This window comes from Rattus norvegicus, chromosome 10, assembly GCF_021556685.1.
Source record: "Rattus norvegicus strain SHRSP/BbbUtx chromosome 10, alternate assembly SHRSP_T2T, whole genome shotgun sequence".
In the NCBI taxonomy this organism is placed as follows: domain Eukaryota; kingdom Metazoa; phylum Chordata; class Mammalia; order Rodentia; family Muridae; genus Rattus; species Rattus norvegicus.
In genome coordinates this window covers 109,285,047-109,302,931 of record NC_141543.1, presented here as the reverse complement: position 1 = coordinate 109,302,931, position 17,885 = coordinate 109,285,047, and the positions used below count along the sequence as shown (strand labels likewise).

At 47.8% G+C, this 17,885-nt stretch overlaps 1 protein-coding gene across 13 annotated transcripts in view; it reads right to left on the bottom strand.

Moving 5' to 3' along the window:
• Positions 1-17,885, bottom strand: part of Tnrc6c (trinucleotide repeat containing adaptor 6C) — a 110,889-nt gene that overhangs the window by 31,403 nt on the left and 61,601 nt on the right. For 9 of the 13 annotated variants that reach the window (XM_087572631.1, XM_087572625.1, XM_087572626.1 and 6 more), the window contains 3 exon segments: positions 11,183-13,786; positions 2,364-2,576; positions 860-1,026 (listed from right to left, as the gene is read on the bottom strand). In XM_087572631.1, coding sequence (XP_087428757.1) covers positions 860-1,026; positions 2,364-2,576; positions 11,183-13,786 — 2,984 coding nt within the window. 13 annotated transcript variants of the gene reach the window in all.

Below are 17,885 nucleotides of genomic sequence, written 5' to 3'. Positions count from 1 at the left end.
GCGTCCATACGCAGGTGACACTAGTGTATAAGGCTAGCAAGGAGCCAGGGACATGACGCCTACAGCCCAGAGAGCACAGCAAGCTAGCAGTGGGCCAGGGAGCCAACGCCTGCAGCCTGGGAGCACCCGAAGCCTACCCTTCACTCCCTGTCCTGCTCTGGCAGTGAGGACAGAGTAGCCCAGCTACTAGTAGTGCTTAGTCAGCTTCTGGGTCCCTGATGTTTGGTGAGCTGGGACTGCCAACTTTTATATGTGGGAGGGTAACCTGTATTCCCTTCGACCTTCTGACCAGCTTTACATCTTTGTTCTCTTTGGACACTTATGCACATCAGGGAGACCAGGTTTTCTATGGTGTAAATGATATGTACCCCCCCACCCCACACACACACATTCTCTCTCCCCTAACCTCTGGCTTTAATTGAGAGGCTGACTTGTGTAAAGGCCTCTGGCTTTAATTGGGAGGCTAACTTGTTATGTAAAGGTTTTATGGTTTGTTGCAGTCCATACACAACCTCACTCCCAAAAAAGAACTTATTGGAAAGACAAAATTCTATTAATACAAAAACAGCTTTTAGTTTTTTTCAAGACAGGGCTTCTCTGTGCAGACCTTGCTGTCCTAACACTATGTAGACAAGGATGTCCTTGAACTCACAGAGATCTACCTGCCTTTGTCTCCTGAGTGCTGGGATTTACAGCATGCGCCACTATGGCCACCTGAGAATAGTTTTGATCTTGCCAATGTACAGAGATTAGAGTCCCAAGACTACCCACAGAGAGTTCTGTCTTCCCAGCAATCACTAGACCTACCTAGACTGCAGGAAAGGCATCCCAGCCTCATGGTCTCCCCAGCAACACCTACCTTCTGAAGTCCTTTTTTTGAGGCATTGCCCCAGGAGCTGCAGGATGAGCTGCTTTCTTGGGAGGCAGCATTGTTCCACATGTCCCCGTCCTCGTCCTCCCACTGGCTGGTGCCCAGGTTCATTTCGTCCGCACCACTGCCCCAGCCTTCTTGCATAGATTTGGAAGCTGGAAGAGAGCAGTGAGGAACCTGTCAGACTCACTTGTCCTGAGAAGAAACCTGTGTCACCAGAACACAGGAGGGGTGGGGAAACAGGAACTATTGCTATCTTTTATCTATTTCTTTTCTCTTAGGCAGGTACAGGATGTATGTGAGATGTTTTCCTTTGCAACTCCAGCTGCACTGCTCCAAACCTCCTCACTCGACTATGCCCTCCACTTGCACACACAGGCATGCATTCTACAACTAAGTCGGAGACCACAGGGGAGGCAGCAGTCTCTTCACAGATGAAAATGCAACTCAGACGTGGACTCCTGAAAGCGTCAGTGCCTTTCTTTTAGGTATTTCTTTTAGGTATTAGTTTCGTCTTTAATCCCAGTTCTTGGGAGGCAGAGACAGAGGGACCTCTGTGAATCTGAGGCCAACTCAATCTCCAAAGTCACAGACCAGCCAGGGTGAGACTGCCTCAGACCAACCAACCACCCTAGGACAGTAGACCAGCCAGGGCTACACAGTGACTGTCCCAGACCAACCGACCACCTAGGACACACGTCTACTGACAGGGCAGCCAGGGCTACACAGTGACTGTCCCAGACCAACCGACCACCTAGGACACACGTCTACTGACAGGGCAGCCAGGGCTACACAGTGACTGTCCCAGACCAACCGACCACCTAGGACACACGTCTACTGACAGGGCAGCCAGGGCTACACAGTGACTGCCTCAGATCAACCGACCACCCTAGGACACACATCTACTGACAAGCAAGGAAAACCGAACAATGCAGCAGCCAAGGAAACAGCAGCTGTCTGCTGTTGCTATTCACGGTTTGTTCAAGACAGGATGTCATCCAGGGCCTTGTACCATGCTAAGCAAGCCCTCTACCAGGGCAGCCAGGGTTACACAGAGAAACCCTGTCTCCAAAAATAAAAAAAATTAAAAAAAAAAGATACCCATCCTATTTCATATGTATGGCATATGTAAACTGTGTGTGTGATACAGGCATATAAATCTATAGATCCTTAACCCATGTGTGCACATAAAGGACAAAGGAATGCACCAGGTGGTGTCTTCTTCTATTACTTTCACCTTAATCCTTTAAGACAAATTTGTCTCCCAACAAATCTGAGGCTATCCATTTAGACTATGTTAGCTGGCTGGGGAGCTCCCAGGATGCACCGGTCTCTGCCCTCCAAGGCTGGGGTTGCAGGCACATGTAGCCATGCATGGCCTAGAGAAGTGAATTCAGGTCCTTATACTTGCACAGCAAATAATCTTACTGATCTATTTGCCCAGCCCTGTGAACCACGTCTAGCTCAGTGCTAGGTCCAGGCATGGGCTTACCTGGTTTGCACAGGGCTGTGGCAGCAGCAGGAGCACTGGCTCTTCCAAATGGCACCACGGGCTCAGCAGGATGATCCCATCCACTGCCACTACTGGGAGGCTTCCCCCAGGCTGCCGTGCCATTGTCGACCAGGGTAGAAGGGGAAGATGGCTCTCCCCAGGAGTTCTCAGCCTTGGAGTGAACATTGGGCATCTCTCCCCAGCCAGACGAAACTGGAAAAGGGGGAGAATGCAAGTGAAACTGAGAAGTCAGGCGGTGCCATTCCAAATCAAGCAGAACCTTGTCACTCTGCACTTCAAGTGTCACGCTTAATCTTTCACCTTAATGCCTTAAGACTCGGTCTCCCAACAAATCTGAGGCCAATAGCTGCAAACTGCTCAGGGTGTATCAGCTCAGTGGCCTGAGGAGAGGGCACAGGACTCGGGCAGCAAGCTCATTATCATCTCAATTGTGAAATTTGTTAATTTTCTTTTTTTTTTCTTTTTTCTTTTTTTCGGAGCTGGAGACCGAACCCAGGGCCTTGCGCTTGTTAGGCAAGTGCTCTACCACTGAGCTAAATCCCCAACCCCTTGTTAATTTTCTTACTAATGATAGTATAGAACTGGTTCCCACAACTCTTCCCCCCCCCCCCCCCCCCGGAGCTGGGGATCAAACCCAGTGCCTTGCGCTTGCTAGGCAAGCGCTCTACCACTGAGCTAAATCCCCAACCCTCCCACAAGTCTTTATTCTAACAAAATGCAGTAATCCTAATGTCAAAAAGGACATGTAGCTATGAATCATTTTAAATTTCAAGCTCTCTGCTGAGCAACAGTTTAAGCAAATTGTTAACAATAACTGGTAAGTTATCCTGATCAGTTACAGCACAAGCAGTAATTACACAGAAAGCCGTAACCAAAACTGAAAGGCAGTTTTTCAAATTTAAGGGGGCAATTAAATGGAGAAGATTCCCACAGCTGATAATGTGTTACTATGACCAATCAGCAGACAAGGGCTGAGTCAGCGGCTGAGAGCAGGAGCATGATTCTCCACGGCCATGTCGTTCAAGGCCAGATTACAGGATACTAACAGAATAACTAAAAAAGTTAAAGTTAAGAACCATCATAATTAGTTAGCTCATTTTTTATAGGAAGTTTTGGCTCCTCTTAAGAATCAACGGAAATCCTATGTAGTAGTGGAAGATTGTTGGCTCCATATCTCAAAGCCTTGTGGAGAAGTGGAGGAACCACCCAGCAAACCGTCTTCCTGGGTTAAGCTCATCTCTGGCAAGACTCATGCAGACCCAGGGTCTAGTCTTTAGAAGAGATGTGACAAACTGAAATATACTAAATAGTTCTGGTACAAAGCAAGCATTTTCAGTTTATACACAACAGTTCTAAATGAACAGCATTAAAATAATGTCCAATGCTTAAGTGTTGTCACTAGAGCAAACTTGACATCTTTTAGTGAAAAAGTTGGATGACTCAGGCAGACCAAGCGTTACTTAACATTTAGAACATCGATGGGGCTGGAGGATGAAGCTTAGTGGGAGGAGAGTACACAACATCCCTGAGACCCTGTTTCACCCTAAGCATCGGTGCCCTCCCATCAACCAGCCAACAAAACCCAAGCAAGCAAATATTTTTAAATACTATCCCCCCACCCCACCGGAGCTGGGGACCGAACCCAGGGCCTTGCGCTTCCTAGGCAAGCGCTCTACCACTGAGCTAAATCCCCAACCCCTATTTTTTTTTTGCCAAAAGTTTTCCTTTTTGCGTGTGTGTGTGTGTGTGTGTGTGTGTGTGTGTGTGTGTGTGTGTGTGTATTCATTCACTTTACAGGATTTCAGGGGACCACACTGGATTTCCAACTACCGTTCATTTATTTTTAAGTGAAGGCCCTGCAGTGGAAGGTTGTGTATGAGGTTCACAGGCTTTCATATTTAGGCATCTTTCCCATTCTATAGCAGATCCACTAATCCCATCGCCCTACAAAATACAGGAAAATACCCTCCTCCCCACCCCACCCCTGCGCCCATAGCCACACAAAGTACAGATCACTCAGACCTCTTTTGTTAAAAACTATTGCAATGTTGCTGAAAACGACTCACTGTGGCTGGTGACTGGAGGCTAATTTTAGAGTCCCCGTGTCCAAACAGCAGAGCTGTCACAGCCTCCTGCTGATTCACACAGAAGAGGAAAGTTCCTAAGAGAGAGGTCTCAAAGCTTGAAGCAAGGACAGTTGTCTAGCTTTTGCTACTCTTACGACTTCTAAGAGACCACCAATCACCGACCTAGGCAGAAGTCAAGCTTTTTCAAGCTTCAGTGTAGTGAATGGGACATGGCTTTTCCATGGTTAGTTCATGTTCAGTCTACAAAACCTATTACTTGTGTCTGAAAAGCAAGCTTTCCAACAAGGAACAGTAGACCCAAAAGCAAAGTCAGCCTTTCCAGACCATAGCCCCTGGTGAGCAGCTTCAAACCTGTCTCAGCTGCCTCAGGTAGGATGCAGGACTCCTGAATCAGCTTCCCAAGAGCAATCTTCCCTCGTTCAGATTTCAGGACTCTCACACGGAACTACAGGCTCCAGAACGGGACAAACTGAAACTGTGCTCACAGTTGGTCTCCATGAGCCAATGGGAGATGGGAGGTCACTGCTCTTGCCTGGATCAGCTCTATGCTGCCCTCTGCATGCACCTTTCCCCAGCACCAATCCCTCTAAAAGTGGTCAGAGCATTTAGGAGAAACAGCAGTGCTCAGGGATGAAGTAAACAGGCTGGTGAGAGAGTAGCTGCAGGTCTGAGGTCAGCCTGTACAGAACTAGAAACCCAGCCCTTTAGCAACAAAACAAAACCTAATTCAATCCAAATCCCACAGTAGCATTTTTGAAACTCATCTAGCACTGAGGACAGTCCTCTGAACAGTACTTATTGTTCTGTCTTATTAATATTTACTGCTTCTTGGGTGCCTGCAAGCTAATTGACTGCTAGGGAACACTTATCTCCAGTTAGACTAGATAACCGGGCTGCCTGGCATTTTTCACAATCTGCTTTACCCCCTTAGAAACAAACAACTTCTGTCTTTTCTCTTTCTTGTTCTCAGCCATTTCCTATTAGAGGTCAAAATAGCAGCTTGGCTGCCAGCTGATGTAACAGCTTCAGGTCCCTCCAGACAGCCAGATTCACAAGATATCAGGAGGAGACAGTGACTCCACACCAGTGCAGAGCTGTGACTTTGTATCCTGTATCAGCAGAGCCTGTGGGCCTCCACAAACAGTTGGGAACTGATAAAATAGTAGGTACAGGGACACTTCTTCAGGCAATTATCACTGTTCTAACCCCAAAGTGAGACTGGGTCAGGTCCAAACAATCCAGTTAGCCAAATTTCAAAGAATTTCCTAACACACACGGGTCTTACATAGACTCCTGGAAACTCAGTATCAATATAAGAACAGGCCAAAACTGTCTTGTAGCATTTACCTCTGTAAGACTGATACACAAAATTATGTTCATAGAGAAGCTGTATTTTCTGACATAAATAGAAATGACATAAAAGCAGCACAGGTCAAAAGCAAATCAGAATTCCTACAAAATACCAACTTTATTAACTGCAAAAACATGGTCAACCACTAAAAGTGATGCTTTTCCTGGAATGAAGGATCTGAGGAGAGCTATGAAAAGTCTATGCCTGTGCTTCAGCCTGTCTGATCCTGCTTGGCAACTGCTATGGCTATCATACAGTAGTCTGTGTGGGATCCTGCTTGCTACTTCTCTGGGGTCAAAGAACAGTTTCACTTAACAAGCTTGCAAAAAAAAAACCCCACTCCCCCCCAAAAAAACAAAAACCAAAACAAACAAACAAACAAAAAACACGGGCTCTGGTTCCTTGCAATTCTGAGGTAGCCTGCTTTAGGTCTGAGATTTGAATACCATAGGCAATGTGGGGCAAAGTGTGGTCACTCTGTCCCCGTGGGAGAGGAGAGACTGACACTATAAGAAAAATATATGACAACATCACTTGCTATACCATACACCGAACTTGACCGTTTCTCTGCAGGGGCTGACCAGATAGAAGAAACATGATTTTGTCTTTGTTAATGGTGTCTAAATTCACAGAAGCTTCTAAAATACTGCAGACTCCAGAAGCTGGAGTGGAACACAAGGTCTGGGAAGCCAAGCTTTGCACGTGGAAGGAGTAGTCAATAGTTTATCTTTCTTTTATATTTGGTAGTCATGTGTGCTTTACAGTTACACAGTAAGATTTTATCCCAGTACTGGAAAGACAGTAAGATCCAATCTAGTCAAATTGGTGAGCTCTAGTCCTGTGAGTCACTACCTCTTAGGCATTCTTTAGGATGACACCTGAGGTTGTCCTCCAGTCTCCATACACATGTGCACACATTTACATACACCTGAGTGCACACATGTGCATATATGGTGGGACTATTCATCATGCTATGAGGGCCATGGTGATACCCCCCACCCCTCTTTTTTTGAGACAGGGTCTCACTATGAAACTCTGGCTGTCCTGGAGCTTGGCACCAGCCCCAGCTTGTGGTGGCCATTTTAAAGAACTCTTTTCAAACCCTTTCTATTTTTACCACATACAGATCACAATGCAGAGACATAGTACTGGCCTCTCTTCTGCTACACTGTATCATTTATTGTTTTCAACCAGTTTCTCACCTGCAGCTCTGGCTGGCCTGGAATTTACATAGTCTAGGGTGGCTTCAAACTTCTCACCTTTCTGCCATTGCCTTCTGAGGGCTGAGATTACAAGGATGTATATATTATAACATATATTCCATACACTGAGTTTTAATTTTCAAATTCTGCTTTTTCTGGCTTTCCTAGATGCTATATAAACCAGGCTGGCCTTGAACTCACAGAAACAAGTCTCTACCTCTTGAGTGCTAGGATTAAAGGTATGCACCACTATGTTTAGCTTTAGTTCCCCCACCCTCACCAGTTACCTTTCCTCATTTTCTTCATTCTTTCAAGTCCTTGAGATTGGAGTGCTTAGCAGCAGTCATTTGTCAGTTACAAATCAGGAACCAGGACCTGAGAGACGGCTCAGCAGTTAAGAGCACGTGCAGTTCTCCCAGAGGTCCTGAGCTCAGTTCCCAGCAGCCATGCCAAGCACCTTACAACGGGTCTGTAACTTCTCCAAGGAATCCAATGTCTCTGACCTTTGAGGGCACTTGTACTCATGTGATCATATATCTTATGCAGACATATGTATATACATCATCAAACCAGGAGCCAGATATTCAGATGCTAAAGCAGCCGCCAGTGCAGATGGACACAGAAGGGATACTCCTCCCACCCCAAGTCCAGGAGCTGTTCTATGCCCAGGCTTGACCCTTAAACATGCATGGCCTCCCTGGCTCGTATCATCCTCCCTCCTGTCACAGACTTCACCTCGTTTGGATTCCTCATTGGCTGTAGGCTCCACATAGGTTAAATGACGACCATTTTACTCCTTATTGGTATGTCATTACCAGGCAGCTCTCTGGGTACAGTCAGACATCACATCTCTGCTTTCATACCTTCTCTCCCCTCACGGCTAGTGTTGATGCCCTCAAGCCCCTGGCCACAAAGATGGCCTGGTTGGGCACTCGTCCTTACCTCATGTACAGGTTCGAGTGGGTCACTTACCTGATAAACAGCGGGGCCTTTCCATTTGCATCCGTGCTCTCTACACACCCCTTTCTACTAGCTTTTAAACGTGTCCAGTTCTGCTACCTGAAGCATTCTCTTTGTGGGGTGGGAACTGAACCCAATGGCCTTCAGTATGTTAACAAAGGGCTTGTTCACTGAGCTGTACCTCAGTGCACCTACCCTCTCTAGCCTCTAAGTAATGTTTTGTTAACCATAATTACTTATTCAGTTACTTTCCCACAGAGGTCTTTTCAGCTAACTCTATGCTGAGATCTCAACTTTCAAGTACATACTTTGGTGTCATCCCCTACCCCCTCTTCCCTGAGGATATATATCCTCCCCAAACCCCCAACTGCCACCACAGGCTTCCCTGCACAAATGTTTTTGAGTCAGAATGACCAGTTTAAGCCTAAGCTTTCAGACTCTGCTCAGAACCGGTTCATGATGCCCTGTGGCCTCCAGACACTGTCCAGATGCCTACAAAAGCCTCACTTGCCCTTGGGCCTCTTTGCAGGGTGCTTATTGCTGTAAGACCTTCTTCATGATGTCCAACTACTCAAGAATTCCTACCTGTTCCTCCCATTTGTCGCTGTCTACATCATGGAAGGGGAGCAGAGGATACAAAGAGTTTGCGACTGTTTCTGGTTATGGCATGGAGCAAGGCTGCTGCTGACCGTCTGTCCACTCACTCTTGTTCAGAAGTCTGATTGGCCAGGATAGTGCTTTAAGCTCACATCTTTACATGTTTTTTTGTTTTGTTTTGTTTGTTTTTTTTTAAATTACAATTCCTTATTTTTGAGGAGATAAGACTAGTATTGCCAGAAAATAACCTATTGGTTCTTTCCCTACTATATGGCTCCAGGAACCAAATGCTGACAAGGCTGAGAGGCAAACACCTTCACCTGTTGAGCCATCCTGAGGCCACAGATGCCAGTTTACATTCGGCAGTCATCCAGCACTCAGCACCTACTCTAACAGCCTCTCTGAGCAGACTCTACCAAGACCACTAGTGGAAGTGACACTCTTGTACACTGGGCTCGGGATGACTATGAAGAAACCTTAAGATGCCTAGGTGGAAAGACGTCCTCCTCTTGCCTTTTATGGTACATGTAAACTCAGGGGGATCAGTAGGTAAAATGGCTGTGTCCAAGTAAGCGGACTGGGGTTGGGGATTTAGCTCAGTGGTAGAGCGCTTGCCTAGCAAGCACAAGGCCCTGGGTTCAGTCCCCAGCTCCGGAAAAAAAAAAAAAAAACAAAAAAAACAAAAAAAACAAGTAATCAGACTATACTTTAGGCCTTCCTGCAATGCCGTGCACAGGAGTGGAAGAAGGGATCCACGGGGCAAGCTATCTAGGTGGACTGCTGAGTCTCAATACACAAGGTGGGACGTGACTGAAGACACCTGATATCAACCTCTGACAAGTAATAATATTTTTGTACACCCACTCACTCTCATGTCCACATACATGTGAACATGCAAATACACATAAACACACTACATCTACACACACACCCCAAATTCTTAAAGAATTAACCACCCCCCCACAAACCCCGGAAAAAAAAGACAAACAAAAAGGAAAAGCTAAAACCACCAGCAGGGATGTACACCTGGGACTCAGTGACACATGTGGAAAAGCAGGTGTCAGAATTGAGTAGCTTTACCAAGAAGCCACCTGACTTTAAACTTAATCTGAGAGGCACATGTGCAGCTCTGTGACAAGGAGCTGCAGTCTGAGCAATGCCGTGTGGCACATATCTACAGCAGGCCAACAGCTCCGGGGGGGGCATGCGCAATCTCAGCGCTTCCCAGACCACTGAACCCACCAAAGTATCACTGCAGGATACTGCTTGTCACCTGAGGGGCTCCTGCAAATGGGCGCAGAGACACAGTGACCTCAGTCATTGTTCAAGTTCTGCAATACGGCCTCAAGGATAGAGTTCTAAGTGCTATTACACAGACAAGGCTGATTCAGGGCTAAGGAAGAGGAGGCCAGGAAGTCAATCTGTGGGGCAAGGTCTCTTCGAAGCCTCTTCTAGTTCCTCACTTGTATCTGATGTCAGAACACAGCTTTGCTGTGAACTGGACAGTATTCCCTTAAACACACAAGTGCTGTCATTTGATGAGTGCAGTTCTTAAGAATCAGGCCGACTTTGTGCTTGGAAATCACAGCACTTTGTACCAATATTCCAGTTAGAAGCCTAGGGCTCCTGCCGCTTCTCCAAAGCCCACCTGCATCCCACCCATGTCACTCGTGCTTTGACACAGGCTCCTCTTCTCTCCCAGCTACCTGAGCTTCCTGTGGCTCCTGCTGGGTTATCCCAGAATCTTCTTTTCTACTTTTACAGAGCACAAACTTCAAATATAAATCTTAGTCTGATTTTAGCATTTGACTTGCAACTGAAATAAAAATACTTGTTTAATGACTCTCATGTTTTACCTGAGACATTATCTCATTTTCAGGGCGGATCTTTAAAACTACCAGTGAACAGCTTTGCGCAGATTCATCAATCAGATTCTCTGGGACTGAGAGCCTATCTCATCAAACACCAAGGCAACTTAAGGACTGAGAACCACTTGTTCTACCTGGTAAAGAAGACATCTTGCAGAAGCACACACAATAATGTGAGGCCCCCAGGCTTCCCTGAGGAGGACTGTGCTTCTTCCCTCACCACTCCTGGGCACTCATGCAGAGGCTGGCTGGACCGTGGTACAGGGCAGCCCCAGACCAGCTGCATACTGCAGGGCAGAAGAATGAGCTTGTGCTTGTAGATGGTGACTATGATCAAGTAAAGCTCCATCAACCGGGCAAAGCCAAGGAGATGCACAAAACCTCTAACAGGTGATAGGCAGGCCCTGATTACAGCCACATGGCAGAAAGGCTTTAGAGCTGCTCCTATAAAAGAACTTCAATTGCCCAATGATTCCGTAACTGACAGAACCCAGACAAGCAGAGTACTATACAGGGAAACTTGAAACAAAATTAACACTTAGCCTGTTGCTGTTGGAAGCATGAGAAGGACCACACTGGCTGGAGCCCGGTAGCATGGAGCATGCCACCCAGCACTTCTTATCCCTGGAAAACAGCTACACTATTTAGTCATTTGCTACAAGAGTATCCGTCGGAGAATTCACACAGACACGGAGTACACACCAATGGTATGACCAGAGGGACCCCAGCATACCTGGCCCGAGCAGTGGTGACCGATTCAGCTGAGTGCCAGCCTGGTGTGAAGGCGGCGTCTCGGCCCGGTGTGTGGTGCTGCTCAAGGTGGGGGTCGTGGGGGTGGCAGGGGCTGTGGTACTGCTCTGGATGACTGGATTGTTTCTGTCCCACATGTTTACAGTTTTATTGTTGTAGGTGCTTGGGTCCCCCCAAGCTGAGGTACCATCATCAACTTCCATTTTGCGTCGGATGGAGGGTGGGGAAGGCTCCTCCCAGCCAGTCGCCTCACTGCTGTCCTTCTGCTTGACTGGCAGTGGCCCCCCAATCCACCCCGTCCCTGTCTGCTTAACAGAAGCAGCTCCCCCCCAGTTACTCACATTGTTGTCTTGGGGCTTGTGAGCCCAGTTCTGCTGGGGACCAGGCTTGAGAGACTCCCCCCAGTTTGTACCTGGATTCACCTTAGCATTGGTGCCACTGGCCCAGCCACTGGTCCCACACCTCGTGGCATCATTCCAACCAGACCCTGACCTACTACCATCAGCATCCCATCCAGATCCACTTTTCTTTCCATCCCCTAGATGTCCAAGGACAGATGGTGAGTCTGCCCAGTCTCCTGCTCCTGCACTCCAGGCTGGGTTTGCTCTTTGTCCATCGCCCCAGTTTTGGGATTTGGGTTTCTGAGGCTCACCCCAGGTGGGTGACTTGTCCTCTTGGTTTACAGTCCCACTCCAAGCATGGCCACTCTTGGTGGCAGCAGCATTGTTAACAGCAGTAGAGCTTATTGAGTCCCCCCAAACTCCTGGGCCACTTGGCGCTTTGTTGTTGCTGTCTCCCCAGCTTGTGTTTGCTGGCACGGCGGCAGGTGGCGAGCTGACCCACCCCGATACTGAAGAGGTATTTGTACTGTTCATGATGGACCCATCAGTCTTCCCCCCTGAGTTTGAAGGCTGAGTAGCTACACTACCCCAGGCCTCTGTCCCATTGTCATTTTTCCTTTCAGACCTAGGGGACTCTTCAAATTCCCAGGCAGTGTTTTGCTTTACGGGAGTCTGTCCCCAACCACTATTAGACAGAACTCTTGGGTCAAGATCATTCCTTGGCAACTGGATGTGCCCTTGGTCTAGAACCCCTTTGTCTCGCCTCCGGCCCTCTCCTGCTCCTTCCCTCCCAGTGCTTCCTTCATTGTGACTGCCGGACCCCTCACTGCTTCCTTCACTTGCTGTAGTTCCAGAAGATGTGGCTTTGGCCCATGAGTTCATGTGTTCACTGCCAGGCTGCAGGGCAGGGGTCTGGCTGGCAGCACTGGCACTGTCCCACCCTGTTGATCCTTTCCCATTGATGTCACTACTGGAATGCTGGTTTGGGGGCTTCGCCCACTCCCCATTCACACCATTAGAAGAACTTCGGCTGGGGTGGCCCCAAGCTCCCGAATGGATATTCCCAATGCCGTTGCCATTGCCCCTTCCCCAGGCCAGGATGCCAGGCCCTGCAGGAGGCCCCGAGTCCCAGGCGTTCCCTCCATTCCCCTCCTTCTGCGCAGCACTGCTGGATCCATTCTGCTTAGCACTTAATGCTGAGTTCACAGTGTCTCCTCCATTCCCCTGACTGAACCCACAATTGGTACTTCCTGTGGCAGGGTTGCCAGGGGACAGTCCCCACACAGAACTGCCCATTCCTTCCCCACCACTCCCACTGCCTTGAGAGACTGATGATCCGTTAGCACCAGGAAGGCCTTGCAGGTGGGGTGGGATGATGGCCCCCATACCAACAGCCATGCCCCAGTTTGGCAGTCCGTTTGTCTGCATTGCATTGATAGGGTTTGGTGAAGAGTTATTCAAGGGGTTAGTGTTATTTGGTCCATCAGTGTTAAGGTTCTGAGGTTGTACGCTGAAAGACACATTCTGAGAAGTGGACGTTTGTGGTTCTGTGCTCTCTTGGGGCAGCAAGTTTCCCCAGGCACCCAGGGTGCCCACTGGGTTCCCATTCTGGCTGCCCATACTCTGACCTATGGCACTGACTGGACTGCAAATACTGGAAGGGTTGCCTGTTGCCACAGTTCCTTCATGCCCAAGTACAGGCCAGGCAGCTGGGTTGGCATTAGGATTGAGGCTGAGATTAATGCCCGCATTGGAGTTGGAAGCACCCCAGCAATTCTGACTTCTCCCATCTCCAATCATGTTGTCCATTTTCCCATCTCCACCACCAACAGAGCAGTGAGCCAGGCCAGAGCTGGAGCCGGTGGCTACACCCCACACTCTGGCCATGCCCCCATTCCCATTGGCTGCTCCTGCCCCAAGGGCACTCGGGTTAGAAGGGCTTTGGACGAGTGTGCCATTGGTGCCATGACTGCCATTCGTCTTCTTCGGGTGGCCGGGGAAGCTGCTCTGGGTGCTCCCTGTAGCCATGCTACTGTTCTCGGAGCCACAGTTGGAGGCAGAGTCAGTGTCGGTAGGACATTCTGAGGCAGATTCAGTCTCTGTTACTGGGGTGGACGGCCACAGCTCTTGGTCAGTCCTGTCTATTATCACTTTATCCCAGCTGCAGTCTGCTTCACTTCTGTAAGAGGGATGCTGTCCCCAGTGACAATTTTCATAGTGACCTGCCAATCCACTGTGACCAAGATCTGGAAAAACAAGAAACAAAACTCAAAGTTACACTCTCCTCCCACTGCCAATGAAGCAACTCGTTTGGGGAGAAAACTAGCCTTTTATTTCCTATTCTCAATTCTAAATCAGAAAACACGGACCAAGCCTTATGGGGCTGTGGGTGTGGCTCGGACGTGGAGCACTTGCCTAGCACATCTAAGGTCCTGGGTTCCATCCTAGGACTACAAAAACAAACAACAACAATAACAACCAACCAACCCACCCCCTTAAAATCCCACGTTTCCTTGACGTTATCAAGATGATAGGACTGAGTGTGCAGGAGACAGCAACCAACATCTAAAAATCTACCTCCATGAAATTCTTAAGAATCTAATGGTGTGGGGCATGGACACCATTTCTTCTCTAGAGAAGGTTGAGTTACTGCACTTGGCCCCTCCCACCACCAAGAAAGGAGCTCACTCTTTAGTGGGCTTGCTGGGATTCTGGAGACGGCATTCACTCACTTGGGTGTGACTCAGGTCCATAGGCCCAGTGACTTGGAAAGCTGATAGCTTTGTGTGGGGCTTGGAATAGGAGAAGGCTCTTCAACAGGGCCAGGCTGCTGTGCAGGCTGCTCTACCATTGGGACCATAGGATCCTGCCGACCTGATGGCACCTGAGGTCTCAGCGGTAGACAGGGATGTTGTTTGGGACCTTTGGGATTTTGGAGCAAGGCTCTGTCCTTAGCTGCAAACAACTATTCTCCCTTACTTAGAAAGAGAGTTCTGGCTTGCTATTGGGTCTTAGTGGAAATTGATCATTTGACAATAGACTCGACTTGAACTGCCCACACTGAGCTGGGTGTTTTCAGATCCTCCAAGTCACAGACTAGGATGTGTACAGCAGCAGTCCAATACTAAATGGACGTGGCACATGTGTGATCAGGGCCAAGCAGGTCCTGAAGTCACAAGCCCAAATGCCTACGGGTTCTGTTCCTGATACAATGCTGAGATATACCTGTGAGTGCAGTTGACAAGTGTGTACCCGGGAGGGATAATCTGCAGTGTCAACTTGACCACATCTGGAATTAACTAGAACCCAGTGATGGGCACACCTGTGAGGGATAGTTTTTCTGAATTAAATTATGTGCAGTGGGAAGACACTTTTAACCTGGATCTTCTGAGGTGGGAGGATCCACCCTTGGCTTGGGCTACACCCTGGCAGGCAGCCTCTGTAAGGACACAGAAGAAGCAAGCTTGATCTCAGCCTGCTCGTTCTTGCTGGCAAGTCCGTGCCCTTACTGGCAGTGGAGCCTATGTCTTCGGAATTCTAGTGCACACTGAAGGCCAGCTGAGACACCCAGCCTCATGGACTAAACAACTACTGGATCTTGGACCTTCCATTGGTAGACAGTCACTGCTGGATTAGTGTCTAACAAATCCCACACAATTTTCACTCTGTAAGTTCTGTTCCTCCGGAGAACCCGGACTAATACACTCTAACTTTTTAATTTTTTTAAATATATATTTGGTATTAGACTTACATGTATGCCTGTGTGAGGGTGTCAGATCCTCTGGAACTGGAGTTATAGACAGTTGTGAGCTGCCATGTGGGTGCTAGGAATTGAACCTGGGTCCTCTGGAAGAGCATCCAGTGCTCTTACCCTCTGAGTCATTTCTCCAGCCCTCACTCTCCTACTGTTGATGGAGCTCAGGGAACACCACGTGACAACTATCACAGTCCTCAGCAGGAGCACACGGTGGTCAGCATCCCCCTCTGAAAATGGAAAGCTTTGCTGGCTGATGTGAAACCAACATAGCTGGGGGCTCGAAGGCAACAAGGCTCTCTTCTCAAAGGTGACCCTGACCACGGTGTGCTCCTCAGCTGCTTAGGCTCACAAGCAAGCCTGGTCCATGGTGCACATATGTGCGCACAGGGAGGAGAAGGTGAGGGAAGTGGGCTGACTAGCTGAATTCTGGGACCTCTAAACACATGCTTCAAGACAAGACTCTCCTGTTAGTTAGCACACGTCACTACAACTCCCCTAAAAAAGGACAGATAAATGAGGTTCGGGTGTAATGCTAAATAAATTCTCCTTTCTGTTTAAATGGCTTATACGTTCTATAAACAGGAGTTTTTAAAAATCTAAGCAACAGGGCTGGAGAGATGGCTCAGCGGTTAAGAGCACCGAGTGCTCTTCCAGAGGTCCTGAGTTCAATTCCCAGCACCCACATGGTGGCTCACAACCATCTGTCATGGGGATCTGATGCCCTCTTCTGGTGTCTGAAGACAGTGACAATGTACCCACATACATGAAATAAATAAATCTTTAAAAAAAAAAATCTAAGCAACATAACTGTCTTACGTGATTAAATCAAAAAGGATTAAATCATAGCAGGAAGGGAAAAGCTTTCCTCTTGATTTTTAAATACTCACCTGCTATCCTACCAGGATAAAATGTTCTAGGCAGAGAAGTTAACACAGACCTCCCAAAAGCTTTAGTAAGCTAAGTCCTAATTAGGCATTGACGTGGTCAGATAGGAAAGTTAGGACTGTGTGTTGAATGCTTTTATTAGAAATCATACAAACAGCAAAGGTGTTTGCTCTTCACCACCACAGGTCTTTTAACTGACAAAGTAATAAACCACAAATTGGAGAAAGCAGTCCTTGGTGGCTTCAATGGTTGACCAAGTGTGTTCCTTCATATTTACTGAGAGCACAGATTCCTTGCCCCTGGTTTTTGGGAACAGGATAAATAGCATTGCTGTGTTTAGCTCTTGAGACCTCTCTCTCTACTACATGTAAAATTTTACCTCAGACAAAAACCTAATGGAGAAAGGACTTTGTGTTCTAAGTTCCACTGATGGAGCGGCAGCATCTCTCACGTCTCACCTGTCTGCTGTTATAAGCCCAGGCAACCAGTAATGTGGAACAGAAACATTTGCTGTAAACGATACTGTGTCCACTAGAATAATCTGTTGCTTTGTGTTTCTGTAAACAACGACTTCTCAAGGTTGAGAATATGAAGGACAATGAGGAAATCATGTAGGGAGGGTATGCCTGCCTGGAGCCCCTGGCAACATGACCATGGACATGGCTTTGCTTGGTGTAGCACTGCAGCCACGAACTGCCACACACGCTCTGGCTGGGAGAAGCAGCTACTCCAGGCTCAGGGTCTGGTCCTTGCCTGCTTTAAGGATGAGGAAAAACCCTCTGATGGTATAGTCCACCTCCCAGGAGCTGCAGCCCTTGGAGAATGTGGCCTTTGGCCACCAGAGTAACTTGTCCACCAAGCAGGTCCTTTAAGCGTTGATTGATCTAATTATAGCTGATACTAAATTCTCTCAAGTCTCAAAAACATTTTACTTCAGGACCCAGTGACAATTCGTACCAGAGCCAACTCTCTCCGACCTTTACTATTTTTTGAAAGCTAGCAAAAATAATAATGGCATGTTGCCTATTGGTTGAACGCAAAAAACTAGTATTTCCCCTTTGTTTTACACTCCTCCTTGCCTTCCTCTACACAACTCCCTCAACACCTGCAGACCAGCAATGAAATATTTTATGAAAGGTCCACATGTAAACTGGCATGAGTCCAACTTCTTAATTATTTTCCTGCCTCAATCCAAAAAGGGTGTAAGAAGCACACACTCACTCACCAGAGCTCTGTTTATAAATGAACAGGGCAGACGTGAATGTCATACATTTAAGCAGAAGGAAAAAAATGTTAAAAAAATTTTTTTAAAGAAAAAAATTCTAGTTGGGGGTGCTGGTACACACCTTTTAATCCCAGCACTTGGGAGGCAGAGGTAGGCGGATCTGGTAGTTTGAGTCCAGCTTGGTCTACAGAGTGAGCTCCAGGACAGCAGGGCTACACAGAGAAACCCTTTAAAAGAGGGAGGGAGGCAGGGAGGGAGGGAGAGAAGAGAAATGTGAAAAAAGACAAGTCAAGAACTTCAAGCTGCAGTTTCTCTGAAGCCTTGCAAAGCCAGGGTCTATAGAGAAGACAGGGTAACAGAGAATGTGTGCATCTTCAGAGCTGAGCACTGTGGGAGCTCCTCTGTGTATGCACAGATGTCCATATGATCAGGGCAGGGTAGCCTTTCCTCCAGTTGGTGAAACAAGCTCTTCTCCCAG